The 21,684-nt window shown below is 47.7% G+C and overlaps 1 protein-coding gene across 1 annotated transcript in view; it reads right to left on the reverse strand.

The window, feature by feature from the left end:
• Window positions 1–21,684, reverse strand: part of COL11A2 (collagen type XI alpha 2 chain) — a 99,650-nt gene that overhangs the window by 34,346 nt on the left and 43,620 nt on the right. The window contains exons 15-28 of the mRNA XM_083491036.1: window positions 20,230–20,283; window positions 19,357–19,410; window positions 17,255–17,308; window positions 17,004–17,057; window positions 12,026–12,079; window positions 10,674–10,718; window positions 9,532–9,585; window positions 9,390–9,434; window positions 7,363–7,416; window positions 6,267–6,311; window positions 5,787–5,840; window positions 4,474–4,518; window positions 2,817–2,870; window positions 1,391–1,435 (exon numbers count right to left, since the gene is read on the reverse strand). Coding sequence (XP_083347162.1) covers window positions 1,391–1,435; window positions 2,817–2,870; window positions 4,474–4,518; window positions 5,787–5,840; window positions 6,267–6,311; window positions 7,363–7,416; window positions 9,390–9,434; window positions 9,532–9,585; window positions 10,674–10,718; window positions 12,026–12,079; window positions 17,004–17,057; window positions 17,255–17,308; window positions 19,357–19,410; window positions 20,230–20,283 — 711 coding nt within the window. The remainder of the gene's footprint in view (window positions 1–1,390; window positions 1,436–2,816; window positions 2,871–4,473; window positions 4,519–5,786; window positions 5,841–6,266; window positions 6,312–7,362; window positions 7,417–9,389; window positions 9,435–9,531; window positions 9,586–10,673; window positions 10,719–12,025; window positions 12,080–17,003; window positions 17,058–17,254; window positions 17,309–19,356; window positions 19,411–20,229; window positions 20,284–21,684) is intronic.

Raw genomic sequence — 21,684 nt, forward strand, 5'->3', positions numbered from 1 at the left:
TCTTAAAAAGGTAAAGGTACCTCTGCCCGTACAGGCCAGTCTTGACAGACTCTAGGGTTGTGCGCTCATCTCGCTTAAGAGGCCGGGGGCCAGCGCTGTCCGCAGACACTTCCGGGTCACGTGGCCAGTGTGACATCGCTGCTCTGGCGAGCCTGCACCAGCGCAGCACACGGAAACGCCGTTTACCTTCCCACCAGAGCGGTACCTATTTATCTACTTGCACTTAAGGGTGCTTTCGAACTGCTAGGTGGGCAGGAGCTGGGACCGAAAGACGGGAGCTCACCCCGCCGCGGGGATTCGAACCGCCGACCATATGATCGGCAAGTCCTAGGCACTGTGGTTTTACCCACAGCACCACCCGCGTCTTTTGAGGTCTTAGATACATGTTAAATGTTCATAGGTGTACCAACCAAGCACGTACATAGGTCAGCACAGGAAGACCGATGTAAAACCATTTTTGATTCCTAAACTGAGCAAATGCTTTCTCTGCAAGGTCAAAGGAAAATGGAAAAGCCTCCCCCACTGTCTTCACAAATCATGTCATAAGGGTATGTCTGTCTGTGTTTGAATAGGGTGAGCCTGTGACCTGGCTCAGGAACTAAGTATTTATCATTACAAAAGACTGGCCAGGCTCCCCAGGGTATCCAATCAAGTGAGCATTAACAGGTAACCTGCCAGACAGCGGGTAAGCAAAGTACTCAGATTTCTGCTGTAGACCGCCTTTTCTGTGATGTATCTGGGGGGTGGTCTTAGGTTACACCCCTTCTGTGATGTATGCATAATGAATGTATGGAGGGGTGGTCTTGAGCTCCAGGGCAGGGAATTTAAGATGTCTATATAAGGCCTTGTGCGCCATTGTTCTGGGTTCCTCCTCCTTTCCTGCGTGTGGGGAGTGGAGACCCTGTTGCAACAGATCAATAAAGATCAGGCTTACTAGCTGCTTTGCTTCTCAATAATCTCTGGTTGGCCTCTGTTCTTTTCTCCTACCAATAGGGAACCTACGTAAGGACTCTGTATGGGCTCTTGTGTCCCCCATAAGGGAAGAAGAAGAAGAAGAGTTTGGATTTGATATCCCGCCTTTCACTCCCCTTCAGGAGTCTCAAAGCGGCTAACATTCTCCTTTCCCTTCCTCCCCCACAACAAACACTCTGTGAGGTGAGTGGGGCTGAGAGAAGGGAGAAAGGGCAGATTTATTTGTTTACAACAATGGCCACCTGCCAGCGACTCCTTTGCTGCGATTGTGGGGGGTTGGACTAGATGACACCTGGGGGCCCCTCCAAACCCTACAGTTATGGGATTCCGTGTTTTCTCCGTAGCTGAACAGAAATGTGGGTTTTGGGGGTTGTTACTGCTGTTTTCTGAACCACCAGTTCCCTTCCCAACAACCCACCTTTTCGCCTTTGTGGCCGTTGAAGCCTCGAATGCCGTCCATTCCCTACGAGGAGAGAGGGGGGTTTGGGGGAGACTGTTAAGTTGTGGGCGAACATATCAGACGACATAAAAGCGATTCTTCAAACAGCTCTTCTTTATTCGCAGGCCAGGACAGAACTGAACTGAGGAGCTCAGTCAGCCTGCTTATATAGAGCTCCAGAACCATGTAACTGTTGCAACTTTCTAAAACTTTTTGGGGATAAGACTGTGGTGCGAGATCACAGCACCCAAAATGACCGCCATTCTCTCATGCAAAAAAAATAAAATCCCCCCAGTTTCCCCAGAACAGTTACAAGGTGTGCAACCATTCTTATTACTGTTATTTATTAGATTTGTATAAAAAGGTAAAGGCAAAGGGACCCCTGACCATTAGGTCCAGTCGTGGCCGACTCTGGGGTTGCAGCGCTCATCTCGCTTTATTGGCCGAGGGAGCCGGCGTACAGCTTCCGGGTCATGTGGCCAGCATGACTAAGCCGCTTCTGGCAAACCAGAGCAGCACACGGAAACGCCGTTTACCTTCCCGCCGGATTTGAACCGCCAACCTTCTGATTGGCAAGCCCTAGGCTCTGTTGTTTAACCCACAGCGCCACTCGCATCCCTTATTAGATTTGTATACCACCCACCAACTGAAGATCCCAGGAAAAATATTTGCAGAAAAATACAAATTGCGGTGGAGGAGCGAGGGAGGGGCCCACTCGATTTATTTCATTCTGACTGCATATGCCGCCTTATATAACAACAACAACAATATTTATACCCCGTCCTCCCCAGGCAGAGCGGGGCTCAGGGCGGCTAACACCAGTAAAATTACAGAAAAACATAACTGGCGGCGGGGGGGGTGGAGACCAATTTAAAATACAGGTTCAAATGTAATTTAAAATGCAGCCTTATTTTAAAAGTAGCTCATAGATCAAAACCATAAGGGGAGGGAAACATAAGGGTCAGACCGAGTCCGAACCAAAGGCCAGGCGGAACAGCTCTGTCTTGCAGGCCCTGCGGAAAGATGTCAAGTCCCGCAGGGCCCTGGTCTCTTGTGCCACCAAGTCGGGGCCAGTACTGAAAAGGCCCTGGCCCTGGCTGAGACCAATCTAACCACCTTGCGACTCAGGACCTCCAAAGTGTTGTCATTTGTAGACCTTAAGGTCCTCCGCGGGACATACCAGGAGAGGCAGTCCCATAGGTACGTGGGTCCTAGGCTGCAAGGATGGCTTCAGGGGGTTGGGCTAGATGACCCCCAGGGGCCCCTTGCAACTTCTCTAAGGCTCCCAAGGGGCCGCCCTTCTTCCCTTCTCCAATCGGAAAGGGCAGCCCTGCACCTCGGAAGCAAAGGATGATGGGAAATCCAGCCCTGCCAAGTCCTGTGAGCCAATCAGGTGCTTGCTTACCTTTGCCCCACGAGGCCCTGGGTAGCCAACTGGCCCCTGAGGACCAGACGGGCCCTGGAAGGGGGAACAGAGAGAGAGAGAGAGAGGAGCCGGTCAGAGGAGAAATCACAAGGAGGGACCCTCCCCCAAAAAATGCCCACCGGAAGACCCTCAGGGATCAGGGCCTCTCAGCAAATTTCATTCCGCTCCTCCACTACCCCACCTGCATGACTTTTTTTTAGTTAGTTTTTATTAAATATTATAAGGAAAGAAAAAATAAATAGAAACAAAAATCAATACATAACACTGTAAACACATTTGTCTACGTATTTTCCAACATGCAGACTAGAAAAGAAAAGAGATGAAAGATAAAAGGAAAGAAAAAAGAAAAATAAATACTTTTCATAATCAATAATACCAAATTTATACTTCAAACATTACAACATATAAATCCTAATTAAAATATTCCTATAGCCTTCCACCGCATTCACCACACGTCTCTTCATTTCACTTTTACACCTGTTCTTCGGTCACTTCCTTTCCTTGAGCTCTTTCATAGTCCGTCAAATCTTTATGTTCTCTATATTCTTCACAAGGTTGGTCTAAGCACAACCAAACTTTCGCATTTGAGCCCTGCTTGTGTGAATATTCATTTAAGCATTCCCATTCTTTCTGTACCATAGTTTTGGATTTGTGTCTTATTAAATCCATCAGTTTACCAGCATGACTTTTAAGAGCTGCAGGGCAGGCTGAAGTTCAACAGGTGCTGGCGGCTCCCTTTCTCCCTGCCAGTCAAAGCTGGATTTCTGCCTGCGTTGGCTAAGAGGCAGGATGGGGAAATGACCGACCCTGCTGCCCTCCCACCCCCTCAACGCCCCCGTTTTCCCGGCATATCTCTGGATTTCAGGCAAGGCAGAAATACCAAGTTGCTCAGGATGCAACCCTCTCCTTCCACGCTGTGTGTCTGTGAGGGTCCCTCCAAGAGAGGCCTTTGCAAAGTGTGTGCAAACCTGGGTTTCATAAGGGCCTAAGAACCTGTCTAGTCCAGCCCCCAACCAGATGCCTGTGGGGAAACGGCAAGCAGGATTCGAACGCGATTCTGGATTCTGGATTCAAGCAACTGGCATTCCAGCTAGTAGCCATCGGAAGCCCTCTCCTCCTCCTTGAATTTGCCTAACCCTGTTTTGAGGCCGTCTAGGTTGGCAGCTGTCAATCACCGCCTCCAGTGGGAGGGAGTTCCACAGATTAACGGAGTGCTGCAGGTCCTTGTATGTGTGAGACTGCACTGCCTCCTGCTGGATGGAAAAGGAGGAACTGCTCTCTGTGTCGATTCCTCCTGCCACCTAGTGTCTGGAAAGGGCATAGCAGGAGTGCAAAAATAAAAGCATCCTTTTTTGTGTGTACTTTGCTCTTCCTGGGATATTTTTTCACTTATGGTCTGGAAACTGAGCTGCTTGCCTGCCCTGGAAAGGCTTGTTCTCCCTCTTGAAGACCCATTGCTGTCAGCAGAGACCCACAGGGTGTCAGTGGCTCAGAGAAACCGTTTCCCACGCCTGGTGACCTGCCACCTACGGCCGTTCGTGGGCGGGGAGAGCCTCAGGGCGCGACTCCATAATTCCCCCATCACCCCCCGGTTAGACTGCTGCCACGTGCTGGGCGTGGGGCTGCCCCTTCTCACCTGGTTTCCTTTGGTGCCTGGGTGCCCCTCTTTGCCAGGGTGGCCCTAAGAGAAAGGGGTGAAAGGAAGAAGAGAAAGAGCAAGAAGGAGTTGAGTTAATATTCCACGGGACTTGGATCGCTGCCTCCTTTTCGAATCCCACTATTTGGGGAGAGGGCAAATCTCCATGCCAGTCTGCCAGGGCCTTCTTTGCCCAGGGCCAGGGGAAAGCCGTTTGGGGACATGGGAGCTCAGCTGGAAAATGCCAGGAGGAGGCGCAAAGGATGTGGCAGCCGCTCACTTCCTATCTAATATGACTAGCAGGCTATGTCAAATGTGGGGGGTGGAATGATTATGATTATTGTATCATTATGCTCTGTATTATTATGCTCTATATTGTGTTTTTATTCTTGTACTGCATAAAATATGTCTTTAATGTTGTACACTACCCTGGGATAAAGGGTGGTACCATATGTAAATTGAAATTAATTATTATTACTACTACTACTGACCGTAGTTCACTTCCTGTCTAATATGCCCACCACATCAACTCACTTCCTGTTTAACAAGGCAGCCACATCGACTCACTTCCTGTTTAACATGGCTGCCACATCGACTCACTTCCTATTTAACATGGCTGCCACATCAACTCACTTCCTGTTTAACATGGCTGCCACATCAACTCACTTCCTGTTTAACAAGGCAGCCACATCGACTCACTTCCTGTTTAACATGGCTGCCACATCGACTCACTTCCTGTTTAACATGGCTGCCACATCAACTCACTTCCTGTCTAATATGGCTGCCTTCCTGTTTAACATGGCTACCAGGGAATGCAAAGAGACACTTCCTGTTCAAAACTGCCCCCTGTGGGCCCCAATAGTGGCTGTCGTGCCAGCGTTTCAGAGTTTACCCTGTGGGAGGCTGATCTGTGACACTTTGTGGTGCGGACATGACCAGGACAGAAGGGCCACCCTTTGGGGGGGATCTCAGGGGCCCTATGGACGCCTGCTCTTTTTTGCAAGGGCCGCAACCCGCTTGCGTTGCTGGGTGGGCCAGCCACGAAACTGCTGCAACATGATTGCAGAGTCATGACCACGGGTGGGTGAAGGTGTTGGTGCGGAGACTGGCGTCCAGCATGGCAACTAGGAAAACCCCACCATAATCATGTTAACATTGTCCTCCCCTTGACAGAAACAGTGGCTTCTCAGCGTTCTCTCTTCAGTGGGGACTCCAAGAAAGGTAGAGGACACGGCCACCAGCTACTTCCTGTTTGCTGGGGGGGCCACTGAGTCAAGGGAGGCCTGAGGCAGAGGTGAGGGGCAGGTACTTACAGGCGGGCCGTCGGATCCAGGCATCCCCGGAAGTCCAGGTTTCCCTCTGGGGCCCTGAAGCAGAAAATCCCATTAGCCCAAGAATGGTCACCCAACCCTAAAACCCAACCCAACCCTAAAACCCATTCCATTGCATTCCAACCCTCAAACCCAACCCAACCCTCAAACCCAACCCTCAAACCCCTTCCATTCCAACCCTAAAACCCAACCCAACCCTAAAACCCATTCCATTGCATTCCAACCCTCAAACCCAACCCAACCCTCAAACCCAACCCTCAAACCCCTTCCATTCCAACCCTAAAACCCAACCCAACCCTAAAATCCAACCCTAAAACCCAACCCAACCCTCAAACCCATTCCATTCCAACCCAACCCTAAAATCCAACCCTACCCAACCTAACCCAGTCACCACCTCCCTGCTTTGGGGTTCGGCGTGGCTGCCCTTATCGGTCAGCAAGCCAGGGGTCCCTCCCAGCTCACCTTCTCCCCATGAGGTCCCATTGCACCTTGAGGTCCCGGCAATCCCTGAGAAGAAGGAGAAAGAGGAGAACGTCGGGTGAAGGGGGTCCTCCCAGCCCACTTCCTGGAGACGCCCTCCTGAGCCCCCCAACTGAGGACAAAAACGTCCACCCTCCCAGTTCTCTCTGGCGGCCCCTCAAATCCTTCCTCGCTCAGGGTCATTTCTTTGGGACCAGAAGGTCAGGAGAGCCTGCAGGATCGGGCCCAAGGGGGTCTCATCTTGCTCTTACAGTTGTCAGCCAGAGGCCTCCTCTAGAGACATTTCCGGAGACGGTCAAAGAGGCCCCACACCAGACCCGGGAAGAATTTCTATTTCCCGAGCCAATTATCCTAATTTCGTGCATTTTTGTCTCCCCTTTTCATCTGAAGCAAAGAGAATCAGCCCGTTTTCAGAGAAGCAGGCAAGCTGCAGCTTCGAAGGAGCACTTCTTGGAAGTTGTCCGTTCTTGAACAGAGAGATAAGCTTGCAAATGTTGCTTCCCTCTACTTTTTGAACCCACAAAAACACTCCACAGATGGGGAGCTGATGAGCCGGTCCCTCTGCCATCTCCCAACTCCAAAAATCCATTTAGTAGAGGACGTATCTGATATTAAACGAACAAGAGCAGATCTTAGCCAAAAGGCTGATCCAAACACAGGAATCATAGCATTGGAAGGGACCCCAGGGTCATCTAGTCCAACCCCCTAAAACGCAGGAATCAGCGTTGGCCAGGAATCTATCTAGCAGTGTTTGGCGTTGGCTTCTCCCAACCTGAGGCCCTGGACTGCAATTCCCACCATTCGCTACACCCTGTGGGGCTGATGGGAATCGTAGTCTGAAAACGTCTGGAGGGCACCAGCTTGAGGAACGGCGGCTGGAGCGTCTCCTTAAAGCGATGCGTCTGGAGAGGAAAGGGGCCTGTGAGCCAGTCCTGATGGCCGCCGTACGGAACCTCGCCATTCAGGGCTAGTCTATCTCCCCATTCCAGCTGTCCTGCGGACTTCATGCCGTGGGGGTGAGCGGGAAGGAGGATGTTGGGGACGGATCCAGCAGAGGTCCTCTGATGGGTTCACTCACCTGCGTCCCTGGAGTCCCCTGCTGGCCAGGGGGTCCCGGCTCCCCTTGAGGTCCCTGGTCAAAAACAAGAGATTCAGAGTCAGATTGTCGCAGTCCGAAACTGGGGAGCATCATGGCCTAGGACCCTCGTACCTACGGGACCACCTCGCCTGGTATGTCCCGCGGAGAACCTTATGGTCTTCAAACAAAAACATATTGGAGGTCCCGGGCCACAGGGAGGTTAGGCTGGCCTCGATCAGAGCCAGGGCCTTTTCGGCTGTGGCCCCAATCTGGTGGAATGCTCTGTCCCAAGAGACCAGGGCCTTGAAGCACTTGACATCTTTCCGCAGGGCCTGCAAGACGAAGCTGTTCCGCCAGGCCTTTGGCCAAGGCAGAGTCTGACCCCCTCCTTTGGTAATCCTCACAGAACTCTAGCCCAGTGGTTGCCATTAATTTGATTCTGAATTGATTTTAGAATGAATTGAAGGTATTTTTAAAAAATTATTGTGTTTTTATGGAAACTGTGTTACTTTTATCGTTGTTAGCCACTCTGAGCCCCGCTTCGGCTGGGGAGGGCAGGATATAAATAAAATTTTATTATTAATTAATTTATTATTATTATTATGGGGGGGCAGGCATGGGGCCCCTCATTGAGCCCCCTCAATGTACAGAAGAGGCAATGCAGAAATCACAGCATCTCCGTCTTCCCTGCAGAACAGCTTCAAAAGGGGCGAGAGAGCAATTACAGTGGTGCCCCGCAAGACGAATGCCTCGAAAGACGGAAAACCCGCTAGACGAAAGGGTTTTCCGTTTTTGAGCTGCTTCGCAAGACGATTTTCCCTATGGGCTTGCTTTGCAAGACGAAAACGTCTTGCGAGTGTTCCGATTTTTTTTTTGCTCCCCCCCCTTTTCTAAGCCGCTAATAGCCTTTTAGCCGCTAAGCCGCTAAGCCTTTAATAGCCGCTAATAGCGCTAATCCGCTAATCCGCTAATAGGGTTGCTTCGCAAGACAAAAAAACCACTAGACGAAGAGACTCGCAGAACGGATTAATTTCGTCCTGCGAGGCACCACTGTATCCCCAGCCACTTTCCTCCACGGAAGAATACACTGTGTATTCTTAACACTCTCTTCATTTCCTAAAATTTATAGACCACTTGACTGTATTAAAAAAACAACAACCACCCAAAGCAGATTTCAATAACAGAAAACCATACAGTCAAGAGAAATCTACAATGCTGCTTTAAAACATACAGAAAGTTAAAATACTAAAGCAGGGGAAAATTCACATCCACTTTTTTAAAGCAACTATCAAAACAGGGATGTTTTTGGCAGGTGCTCAAAAGCGGACAGCCTCTTGGGATCAAGAGGCAGGGAGTTCCGAAGTGTAGATGCCACCACAGCCAAATATTGAATTCTTACAATCACGGAAAGTGTCTTGTGTGGCACCTTGTAGTCAATCGAAGTGGTCCAGTGGGGGGAAAGGCGATCTCGTGGGATCACCTGCTCCCCATTTTGTCCTCACAACAACCTTGGGATGAGAGACCGTGAGCGGCCCAAGGTCACATGGCGAAGCTCCTCGTCCGAGTGGCTTTTTGAGTCCCGGATTTCCAGGAAAGTTTGGGACGGCAGCCCACCCAGCACCAACCACAAGGCACCCCGGGGCGACTCAAAGTAGCACAATTCAAAGTGTTGGTCTGACTTTTAAAGCCCTAAACGGCCTCATCCCAGGATACCTGAAGGAGCGTCTCCACCCCCATTGTTCAGCCTGGACACCTGGGTTCAGCTCCAAGGGCCTTCTGGCAGTTCTCCAACTGCGAGAAGCCAAGTTACAGGGAACCAGGCAGAGGGCCTTCTCGGTAGTGGCACCTGCCCTTTAGATGTCAAAGAGAAAAACAACTACCAAACTTCTAGAAGACATTTGAAGGCAGCCCTGTTTAACAGGTTATTGTATTTTAATATTCTGTTGAAAGCCGCCCAGAGTGGCCAGGGAAGCCCAGCCAGCTGGGCGGGGTATAAATAATAAATTATTATTATTATTATTACTCACCAGGTTCCCCTTGGGCCCGTGGGGTCCATCCATGCCACGCACACCCTGTCAGGAGAACAGGCAGAGACACAAGAGGCGGTTAGGGCTGGGGGGCTGGGGGGGCAGTTCAGTGGGGCAGGAAAACCCCCTCCCCAGCACTTACCGGAGGGCCTGGGATCCCTGGGGGTCCTTTGGGGCCAAGAAGACCTCGGGGTCCCTGAAGAAAAGGAGAGTGAAAAGGTCAGGCACTCTCCTTCAGGGGGCTGGATCACAGAACTGTCAAGTAGGAAGGGACCCCTAGAGTCATCTAGTCCAGCCCTTTGCATGGCAAGAATCTGCTGCATCACAGTTTTTAATGCTCAGTGTTTTATTGTGTTTTTATGTCTGTTGGAAGCTGCCCAGGGTGACTGGGGCAACGCAGTCAGTTAACAAATATTAATGTTGTTGTTGTTTTCTCCTCTGGACTGGAAAGGATACGATAATCTTTATTGTCATTCTCCCATAAAGAACAACGAAATTGAAAAATCTACATAAGACATTCAAAACCCAACAGGCCTGCTATCCCAGCCTGGTTGACCCCCTAAAAACTCTGATACCTCATTTTTAAATACAGTATACTCCCATAGAGACTCCTTACACTGCGTTTAAAACCAAAATCGCATTTGGGTAGAAATGTTTCTCAGGCGGTTTGGGGCTTGGTCTGGAGTCAAAAACTGCAGTAGTAGTAGTAGTAATAAAAAGACACAGTCCACTGTACAGCTTCAAAACACAGCAGCTACGAACCACCTTGATGTAATGTCCAGAAATTTGACAATACTTGAAATTATAATAATAATAGCCACCTTTATTTTAAGGGTGGGTGGGGCTTCTGGGGGAGGGGGAGGGGCTTAAGGCCTTGTTGGCAGGAAGCCATTTGCACAACCATTTGAGTTTATATGAATTTTGTTGGATCCTGATGCTTGGACTGCCATTCCTAAATATTTATAGTTCGAGACTTGTTCTAAATTTTGGCCTTGAAGTTTCCAGTTTCTGAGCTTCAGTTTCCCCCAAAAAGCAAGAATTTTGAGGCATTCCGTCTCACAATAGGCAGCTAATGGGGCTATGATCCAGCTGTCAGGACTGTACCACTTCAGACAGGAGGTGAGGACTCACCACCCTAGGGGCGAGAGGTCCCTGCCTTCCCTGCCCCTTGTCACCCTCGTCTGTTGCTTGGGAGGACAAAGCCCCCGCCATTGGGATACGCTAATAGGGGCCCCAGACTTGGCCAGACCCCAAGATCCCTTGCAGGAACGGGACCATACGCACCGGTTCTCCAGGAAGCCCACGTTGGCCAACCTCTCCGTCATCTCCCTGCATCGGGGGTGGGAAGGGAGACAGAGTCACAAAGGAGCTCAGGGAACAACAGGGTCTCTGTGCATGTGCAGAATTCATCTCAGGGAACGCTGCCTGCGCCCCTCCACCAAAAAACACCCTTGTGTTTACTTGAGAGTAAAGGCTCTCAAGCCCCCCCCCCCCCCGCCAGTGGTTGCACCAGAGAATCTCAACTCCTGCTGTTTTTGAATGGGCAGGTTGAAAAATAATGCATATACTTGGTTTTTAATGTCTGATGTTTTTGATGCTTTCCTATTTGTTGGAAGCCACAATTATCATCATCATCATCTTGGAACATGGAAAGAGTCTATCCTTGACAAACTGATAACACCAATAGTATTTACTTGGACTTTTTCATTTTAACCCAGGTACAACTGGACTTATTCTGGTTTTCTTTCTCACCTGTTGATCTTGGGGTTACAAGTGTTCTCTCTGTTATATATACATTATACACACACACACACACACACACACACATATATAAATGCAAAGAGATAAGGTCAAAGGGCCTGCGTAAGTCAGCATCTTGTCCTCACAGTCCCTGCGGGAAACTGGCAATCAGGATTCGAACCCCTCTCCCTTCCTGTGGTTGCCAGCAGCTGGGATCCAGAAGCCTCGTGCCTCCAGCCATGAACAGCCCTTTCCCCCTCCAGGAATTTCTCTCATCCCCTTGTAAAGCCATCCAACTTTGGCGGCCATCATGGGGGAGGGAGTTCCGTAGGTTAACCTGCGTGAATGTGGACTTTTGAAATCCATCCTCAACAACGAGGAGAAGCAGGACTAAGATGTGGAGATATCCTTCAGAGATCCAGACCGTGGGGCGCTCCGAAAAATTAATAATAATAACTTGGACTATAATTTGATTTTTTTATTTTAGTTTTTTTATTTCAATTGGAGTACTATGATTGGATGTATTAACTGGATGTTTTTTTATTGGGAAATCAACAAAAATGACTTTTTTTAAAAAAGAACTCCATCCTGAATCTTCTCACATTCCGCTTCCCCGAATGTCCACCGGTTCGAGTGTTAAGAGAGAGGGAAATGAACTTTCTCCCTTCCATGCGTAATTTCGTAAATTTCTACCACGCCTTCTCCTCTTCCAGGCTTTTTCTCCAAGATGAGAAGCTCCAAACTTGGCAACCTCACAGGGGTCTTGCTCTGCCCCCTAGAATATTTATGCTTTTTTCTACGCCCTCTTGACGGACGGACCTCTGGAGGATCAAACCCCACTGTATGTTCCCTGCACCCCAAATCCCCCTCTCTTTGCACCCGCGGCCAGTACTCACCCTCTCTCCATCTTCCCCGGGGGGACCAGGAACACCCTGAGATCCAGAGTCACCCTAGTGTGGGGTGAGAGAGAGGCACACTGATCAGAAGAGACACAGAAGAGCAGACCCCCTGCACGAGGCCCCGCCTCCTTCACCCAAGGGATTCTGGGAACAGTAGTTTGTTGGGAATCTGAATACGTGCAGCTCCTCACACAGAGTCAATTACGGTTTGGCCGACAGCCAAGGCAATGTGAAGGAGTAAGTCTGCCTGGTGATACAGAGGCATGGAGACAGCTCCATGATTGGTCAAGCTCTCTCACGGGAATAATGATTAATGGTCTACTAACTGGAAGGTGTGCTAGCACGAGTTTGAGAGTAGGAGCTGGAGGTTGAGAGTTGTGAGTTGTGTATGAGAGAGCTAGCTAAAGATCCGTGTTCTGTTCCTTTAAATAGTCCACAGTATAGAATAAACACCTAACTACAAGTTCCTGGTTCCTGCTTCGTCCATCCTGTCTGCAGCCAAGTTGCCAATTGCTTTCGTGAACTCTGCGTTTACTCTGCTAGGTCTGGTTAAGGCCCTGCAACTAGTCAGAAAGTTGCGAAACACCAATAGGTTTTGCCAATAGGTTATGGGCCCAGGACGCTTCCAATGGGGTCAGGAAACCCGAGCTCCTCTGGGCTCTGTCTGGGCCTCCAGAGGGATGAGATGCAGAAGTTCAACAGGTGCATTCAGTGAGGGTGGAAGGATTCACCTGTTGAACGTCCGGCTGCCAGGGAGCGGTCAGAAAGTACCAAGGAAAGCCTAAATAATTTGTTGTTGTTGTGGTTGTTAAGAGCCCAGTGGCAGCAGGATCATGCCCAAGAAGAGGGCGCATCTAGTCTAGGATCTTGTCCTCACAGTGGTCAACCAGGTGCCTATTATGGGATGCAGCAATTCTCCCCACCTGCAATTCCCAGCCATGATATCCAGAGGCATTTGGAAGGAAAACATAGCCATTGTGGATAGTAGCCATTATTTTATTTTATTTTAATCCAATGAATAATAAACTGGGAACCAAAGGTTGTTTGTTTGTTTGTTTATTAAAAAGTTGAATTAATTTAAATTAATGCCCCCAGGGGTGGGGGAAGAAATTTGATTTTGTTTACAATTTAATGGGAAGCTGCCTAATTTGCACTTCCTGGAACGATGCCCAAACCAAAACAGAATCACTCATTCGAAATTTGCACTTTTTCCGAAATTCTTGATGCAATTCTCTACCCAGATGATATTTACAAAAATGTACATACTAGAGGGTATAAGAATGTTTGTAAAAAAAGGCATCTATTAGTGAAATATAACACACACAAACGTGTTAAACTATAAAATATTATTCAAATATTATTCAAGGTGGTTATGAGAGGGCTGTTTGTCCAACAAAACTCAATAAAAAAGAAAGGAAAGGGAAAAAATAAAAGAGAAATTTTAGATGCAATTCTAGAAAAAGAGAATGAGCAAAAAAACCTAACAAAGAAACAGTAAAACAGGCAATTAGGTTGTTGCAAACACAATATTCAATCGTTATTAATGAAGAAATAGGGTGGAAAATTAAAAGATGCAAACAAAAATATTTTGAGGATGCCAATAAGTCAGGAAAATTATTGGCATGGCAAATAAGGAAAAATGAAGGCAAATGGCAAGAAAACAGAAAAAACAAAAGAAATTAGGGAATTCTTTGTCAAGTACTTTGCTGATTTATATAAAAAGGGGACAGAAAAGATACCAAAGATAGAGGAATATCTTAAAAAGAGCAATTTACCAAAAATAAAAACAGATAAGTTAGCAGTATTAAATGAAGAAATAACAGGGCAAGAGGTCTTAAATGCAATAAGTTAAGCAAAAGTTGGAAAATCACCCGGACCGGATGGGCTATTAGCTAAGAAACTGAGTGAACAGCTTGTGAACCCTCTAAAAGATCTGATGAATGAAATTCTAAAAATAGGGAAGGTTCCAGAGACATGGAAAGAAGGATATATAACACTAATTCCAAAACAAGAGTCAGATTTGATGTCAGTTAAACAGATTAAAAAAGGCTTTAGAGGAATATATTAATAAAGACCAAGCAAGGTTTCTACCAGGTAGACAATGAAAAGATAATATAATAAATAATTTGAATATAATAGAATACCTGGAAGTTAGAAATGAAAAACAAGCGGCCCTAATGTTTATAGAAGCAGAGAAAGCCTTTGATAATATCTCTTGGGACTTTATGAAAAAAGTCCTAGAAGAGATGGAATTTGGAGAAAAATATAGGAGGGAAGTCCAAGCTATTTACTCAGAACAAAAAGCAAAACTAATTGTAAATCAAGTGATAACAAAAGTGTGAGATTCAGAAAGGAACAAGACAAGGATGCCTGTTTTCACCACTTTTATTTATTATGGTCCTGGAAGTTTTAGCAAGGAATATTAGAGAGGATAAAGAAATAGTAGGTATTAGGAAAAGTAAATGTGAATACAAATTAAAAGTTTTTGCGGATGATTTAGTAATCACTGTAGAAGAACCAAAGATATCTCTCCCAAAGGTAAGAGAAAAAAATACAGGAGTTTGGTCAAGTAGCAGGATTTAAACTTAACAAGAAGAAAACTAAGCTACTTCTTAAAAATCAAAAAGAAGAAGAAGAGAAATATCCCAAGAGTTAGGAATTGAAATTCATAAAAAAGTTAAGTACCTACGAATATGGTTAACAACAAGAAACATAAATGTATATAAAGATAATTATGAGAACATGTGAAATTAAATTAAAAGAAATCTAAAAATCTGGGGAAGGATGAATATTTCTATGTTAGAGAAAACTGAAGCAATAAAGATGAGTGCTTTGCCAAAGATACTATTTCTATTTCAGATGATCCTGGTGATAAATAACAAAATATCCTTCAAAAAATGGCAAAAAGATATTTCAAAATTTTATCTGGAATGGGAAAAGACCAAGGATAAAACATAAGATACTAACAGACTTAAGAGATAGAGAAGGCTTTTCCCTCCCAGATTTGAAATTGTATTTTGAAGCGGCATGTCTTGTTTGGGTAAGGGATTGGATAAAATTAGAAAAAGAAGAAGTGTTAGAATTAGAAGGACCAGACAATAGATTTGGCTGGCACTCATATTTATGGTATGGGAAAGGGAAAATGCATAAAGGTTTTTTCAAATCATATAATAAGAAAGTCATTAATAAGAGTCTGGGGGAAATATAAAGATCTGTTAGAGTGGAAAACACCATGGTGGCTGTCACCTACTGAAGTATTTTCACTTAAGTCGACCAAAAAAGTAAGCTGGTTGACATACAGAGAGTTATTAGCAGAAGAAGAAGGTAAACTCAAATTAAGAGAGTATGATGAGCTGAAATACTATTTACAAAGTTGGTTACACCATAGGCAATTAAATGAAATTTTTAAGGAAGACAATAAAAAGGGGTTTAGATATACAATCTCCAGATTTCAAAAAGAAATAGTGGAAGAGAATGTTAAAGCATATAGTATTTTATTAGAGTGGGAAACCAAGGATGAAGAGGCTAAATCAGTTATGATTAAATGGGCCCAGGATGTGGGACACAACATCCAACTTGAAAGTTGGGAAAAATTACGGAAAGTGGATATAAAATTCACAGTTACAGATAGGTAGCCGTGTTGGTCTGTCATAGTCAAAATAAAAAAATTCCTTCCAGTAGCACCTTAAAGACCAACTAAGTTAGTTCTTGGTATGAGCTTTCGTGTATCTGAAGAAGTGTGCATGCACACGAAAGCTCATGCCAAGAACTAACTTAGTTGGTCTTTAAGGTGCTACTGGAAGGAATAAAATTCACAGATTGCATACTATTAAGAGAGAATTACATGAAAATGATGTATAGATGGTATATCACACCAGTGAAAATGGCAAAGATGTTTAGGAAAGAAAATAACAGATGTTGGAGATGTAAGGAAAAGGAAGGAACATTTTGTCATATGTGGTGGGAATGCAGACGCCTTAAAAAATATTGGGAAATGATATACAATGAATTGGAAAAAAATGTTTAAAATGAATTTTGTCAAACACCCAGAAGCCTTTTTGTTAGGTATCTCAAATCAAGAGCTACCAAAAGAAAAATGGACATTATTTATGTATGCTACAATAGCGGCAAGAATATTGGTTGCACGATATTGGAAGATGGAAGAAATACCATCAAAGGAACAATGGCAAGAAAAGCTGATGAACTCTGCAGAATTGGCTAAGCTAACAGACAAACTACGAGAGAAGAAGGACAAAAGGGACTTCAAAAGAGTCTGGGAACCATTTACAGTCTATTTGCAGAAACAACAGAATGGACTGGATTCACTGGCAGGATTTGAATAAACTTCCACAACTTCATTTGAGTAAAAGATATTTTAGAGAAATAATAAGGGATTTTATTTTTGTGCGGAAAAGCAGGATACGATAAATAAAACTAAATAACTCAGCAGAGGGGGTGTTGAGGGAAGTCCAGAGGGAGAATAATTGTAAATAACACGATGAATGAGATTTGTATTATTAATTGTTATTAATTTAATAAATATTTTTAAATAATTATTTAAAAAATGAATTAGTTTATGTAGCATTTTTATTTTAAAAATATCCAAGGCGGTTTACGGCAATGGAAACATAGAACTGTATAATAAACGCCACCCTAAAAAAAAATTAACCCCTCTGGAAGGAGGATTCTGCGTATTATCAAATGCCTGCACAGAACTGGCGGAATCGAAACGTTTTTAGCAGGAGTTTTAAAAGTTGGCACAGAGGGCTCCTGCTGAATCTCCAGTGGCAGCGAGTTCCACAGGACTCCCTTGGAGGAAAGCAACTGGAGATGCAAAAGGGGTATTCCAAGAGTTAGAATCACAGCATGGTGGCATTGGAAGGGACCCCCAGGGGTCATCAAGCCCACCCTCCTGCAGTGAGCAATTCAGGTGGGGCTGCCGACCCCTGACTCGCAGGCTCCCCGTTTCACTTACCCGGTGTCCTTTCTCCCCCGGGAGGCCTGGAAGCCCATCAAACCCGCGATCGCCCTGCAGAGAGAGAGAAGGGAAAGGTGACCCCCCCTTCTCACAAGGTCAGGATGGCAAATCCCGAGGGGACGGCGCAAGTCCTCATGAAACCACGTTCCCTACAGGCCCATTCTCTAGAATGGCAGAACTGTCGGGTTGGAAGGGACCCCAGCGGTCATCTAGCCCAACCCGCTGCAACGCCCAGAGGGTCGCCTTACCTTGATGCCCGTTTCCCCGGGCATCCCCCGGGCACCGTCCGCTCCAGCACGACCCTGTGGGTGGGAGGGAGAGAGGCAGGTTAATGGAGGGAGACAAATCTCATAGCCCCCCTTACAAAGGGGCCCATGGAGCCCAGCCCCTGGCCTCACAGGAGCCAAAGAACCCAAAGAACCTAAATAATAATAATAATAATAATAATAATAATAATAATAGTAATAATAGATTTTTTTTTGTGGGACGCGGGTGGCGCTGTGGTCTAAACCACAGAGCCTAGGACTTGCCGATCAGAAGGTCGGCGATTCGAATCCCCGCAATGGGGTGAGCTCCTGTTACTCGGTCCCTGCTCCTGCCAACCTAGCAGTTCGAAAGCACGTCAAAGTGCAAGTAGATAAATAGGTACCACTCCGGCAGGAAGGTAAACGGCGTTTCCGTGCGCTGCTCTGGTTCGCCAGAAGCGGCTTATTCATGCTGGCCACATGACCCGGAAGCTGTACGCCGGCTCCCTCGGCCAATAAAGCGAGATGAGCACCCCAACCCCAGAGTCGGTCACGACTGGGCCTAATGGTCAGGGGTCCCTTTACCTTTACCTTTTAATAGATTTTTATTTATACCCCGCCCTTCCCGGTTCAGGAAACCGGGCTCAGGGCGGCTTACAACAAATTTAAAACACTTAACTGATGCTACAAAAAAACCAGCATAAAATACGGTCTAAAGCGTAAATAACAATAAAATCAAAAATCAATTTTGGGGGGAATTTTAGGGAGAATTAGCTGTGGGATCCCAGAGCGGGAAATCTTCACAAAAAGGGGAGAGGGAGGGAAGGAAGGGGAATAAAAGATCAGGCTAAGTTAAAATGGAAAGCCAGGCGGAATAGCTCTGTCTTACAGGCCCTGCGGAAGGAAGTGAAATCCTGTAGGGCCCTAGTCTCATGGGACAGAGCATTCCACCAGGTCAGAGCCATCACTGAGAAGGCCCTGGCCCTGGCCCTGGTGGAGGATGGTCTGGCTTCCTTAGGGCCCGGGGCCTCTAAACTATGGTTGTTCATGGGCTTTAAGGTCCTCTGTGGGGCAGACCAGGAGAGGCGGTCCCGTAAATACGAGGGCCCTAAGCCACAAATGGCTTTAAAGGTCAAGACCAGAACCTTGAACCTGACCCAGTACTCCACCGGGAGCCAGTGCAACTGCTAAAGCACTGGGTGAATATGCTCCCATGGCAGAGACCCCGTGAGGAGCCTTCTGCACCCGCTGGAGTTTCTGGCACAGCTTCAAGGGCAGCCCCGCGTAGAGCGAATTACAGTAGTCAAGCCTGGAGGTGACCACCGCATGGATCACTGTGGCCAGGTTGGGGCGGGAAAGGTAAGGGACCAACTGCTTGATGTGGCAAAGGTGGAAAAATGTCGCCTTGGCTGTTGCTGTAACCTGCGCCTCCATGGAAAGGGAGCCGTCAAGGATTACACCCAAACTCTTAACGGAAGGCACTGGCACTAATAGACTATCTCTGGCGCTGGAGGCTCCATCAGAACATGAGAAGGCCAAGGGCCCGTCTAGTCCAGAATCCTGTTCTCACAGCGGCCGACTAGACTCCTATGGGAAACCCGCAATCAGGATTCGAACCAGGAGCCCTCTCCCCTCCTGCCATTTCCCAGAAACTGGGATTCAGAAGCATTTAACTGCCTCCGACCACGATGGCAAAGCACAGCCACGGCGGCTCGGTCCTTCATTAATTTGCCTAACCCTCTTTTAAATCCATCCATGTTGGTGGCCGCCGTCAATGCCCCTTGTGGCAGAGAGTTCCACAGTTTCCACTGCATGAAGAAGCCCTTCCGTTTAATCTGCCCCAAATCTTCCAAAACATCACCTTCTCAAAGGCTCACCCCGCCTAACTTTCAAGCAAATCACTACTGTTATTTTTTACTTTTATTCCGCGACTTTTCAGGACTCCCGGGACTGTAGGATCGCCATGCGGGAACGGGACACCGGGGCTCATCTAGACCAACCCCACCACAACGCAGGGGTCACAGAGGAGGCAAAAAACGGCAACCTGCCTCCATTAATTAAAAAAATAAAATAAATAAACATCAGAAACAGAAACAGAAACTTACTCGGCGTCCAGGCTTCCCTGGGGGCCCAGTCAGCCCCTGTGGACCTCGAGGACCCTAAGTGGAGAAAGAGAGCGTCGTATTAGGGTGCCCTGTCTTGTCCCCAAACATTTGGGGGGGGGGGAGAGGAAACCCTGGGACTTCATGAAAGAGGGGTGGGGAATTGGGTAGGGGTCCCATCCCCCCACCAGATGTCTGTTGCATTTGAGGTCTGTAGCAGCCAATAGATTTTTAGGGGGGGGAATCTGAGCTGGGGGGCAGCAGCCAAATGACCCCAAGAACATGGAGATGACGGCAGTTTGCTACTTTCTGCTGGTTTTTGGAATATCACATCCCCTCCAACATTTCTCCCATGGAAACAGGGGTGTCCTAAGGAAATGTGGGAGATTCTGGGGTCAAATGAGAAATCGGGACTGTCCCTGGGAAATAGGGTCACTTGGGGGGTCTGATATGCCTGGCTGAAGGACCCGGGAACAAATCAGCAAAAGCCCAGCTCGTACGCAGGTCCTCTGGGGTGGTGTGCAATGGGTCTGTGTGAGCCAGAAAACCAGAGTTGGCCTCCCCAAGGATCCTCTAGTCTGACCCCTTGCAATGCGGGAATCTCAGCTCAAGCAGGTCCAATAAAACACAACTTATATTGTACTTGGGACGTTCAGCTCATGTTTTAGTTCTTTCCTAAATGTCTTTGCAATTGTTTTACTGACGATTTCCTCGCCATCTCGTACGATTCACGTGGAGCTTGCGATGTTCCGATGCGCGGCTGTTACGTCTTGTTTGCCAGACGACGCAGTTGTGCTAAAGGGGGGTTTGGGGGGGGAGAGGAGAGACTGGGGCGCTGGCAGGGGGCTCCCAGATCAGGCTGGGAAGTCAGCTTACCTGGGGACCAAAGTCTCCGTGCTCTCCCTTCACGCCGTTGCTGCCAGGTTGACCCTAGAAGACAGAGGAAAGACATTCTTAGCTCTGAAGGGCTGCACATTTCATCTGGCTCGCTACGGCGATTATTTATCCATTTGGGCTGCCCTTGGGGAGATAAAACAACTAACAAATTCAAATTGGCTGTGTTTGTATCCCAGCTTTTCCTCCAAAGAGATCGAGGTGGCGGACTCTGCATCAGAGGTTTCCAAACCGTGTGTCTTGACACACTAGTGTTTTGGCTGCAGTGTGTCGGTGAGCCGTGCAAATCCTCCCCAAGCTCCTCCCGGGGCTGGAAAGGGATTAGTTTAAACTCTGGTTTGCTAGGCACTCCAGGCACGCCTGGAAGAAGCGGACCATTTGGATCCCTTCCAGTCGGGACTGAAACTGCCTTGGTCGCACTGGTTGATGATCTCCGGCGGGCTAGGGACAAAGGTGAGAACTATTTCCTAGTTCTGCTGGATCTCTCAGCAGCGTTTTTGATACCATCGACCATAACATCCTTCTGGACCGTCTAGAGGGGCTGGGAGCTGGGGGCACTGTTATACAGTGGTTCCGCTCCTTCCTCTTGGGCCGTGTTCAGAAAGTGGTGGGGGATGAGTGTTCAGACCCCTGGGCTCTCACTTGTGGGGTGCCTCAGGGTTCTGTCCTCTCCCCCATGCTTTTCAACATCTACATGCAGCTGCTGGGAGAGATCATCAGGGGGTTTGGGCTGGGTGTTCATCAGTATACGGATGATACCCAGCTCTACCTCTCTTTCAAATCAGAACCAGTGAAGGCGGTGACGGTCCTGTGTGAGTGCCTGGAGGCGGTTGGAGGATGGATGGCGGCTAACAGATTGAGGTTGAATCCTGACAAGACAGAAGTACTGTTTTTGGGGGACAGGAGGCGGGCAGGTGTGGAGGATTCCCTGGTCCTGAATGGGGTAACTGTGCCCCTGAAGGACCAGGTGCGCAGCCTGGGAGTCATTTTGGACTCACAGCTGTCCATGGAGGCACAGGTCAAATCTGTGTCCAGGGCAGCTGTGTACCAGCTCCATCTGGTACGTAGGCTGAGACCGTATCTGCCCGCGGACTGCCTCGCCAGAGTGGTGCATGCTCTGGTTATCTCCCGCTTGGACTACTGCAATGCGCTCTACGTGGGGCGCATTTGAAGGTGACCCGGAAACTACAACTAATGCAGAATGCAGCAGCCAGACTGGTGACTGGGAGCGGCCGCCGAGACCATATAACACCCGTCTTGAAAGATCTACATTGGCTCCCAGTACGTTTCCGAGCACAATTCAAAGTGTTGGTGCTGACCTTTAAAGCCCTAAACGGCCTCGGCCCAGTATACCTGAAGGAGCGTCTCCACGCCCATTGTTCTGCCTGGACACTGAGGTCCAGCACCGAGGGCCTTCTGGCGGTTCCCTCACTGTGA

The sequence above is a fragment of the Podarcis liolepis genome, assembly GCF_965112155.1.
Source record: "Podarcis liolepis genome assembly, chromosome: 2".
NCBI lineage: Eukaryota > Metazoa > Chordata > Lepidosauria > Squamata > Lacertidae > Podarcis > Podarcis liolepis.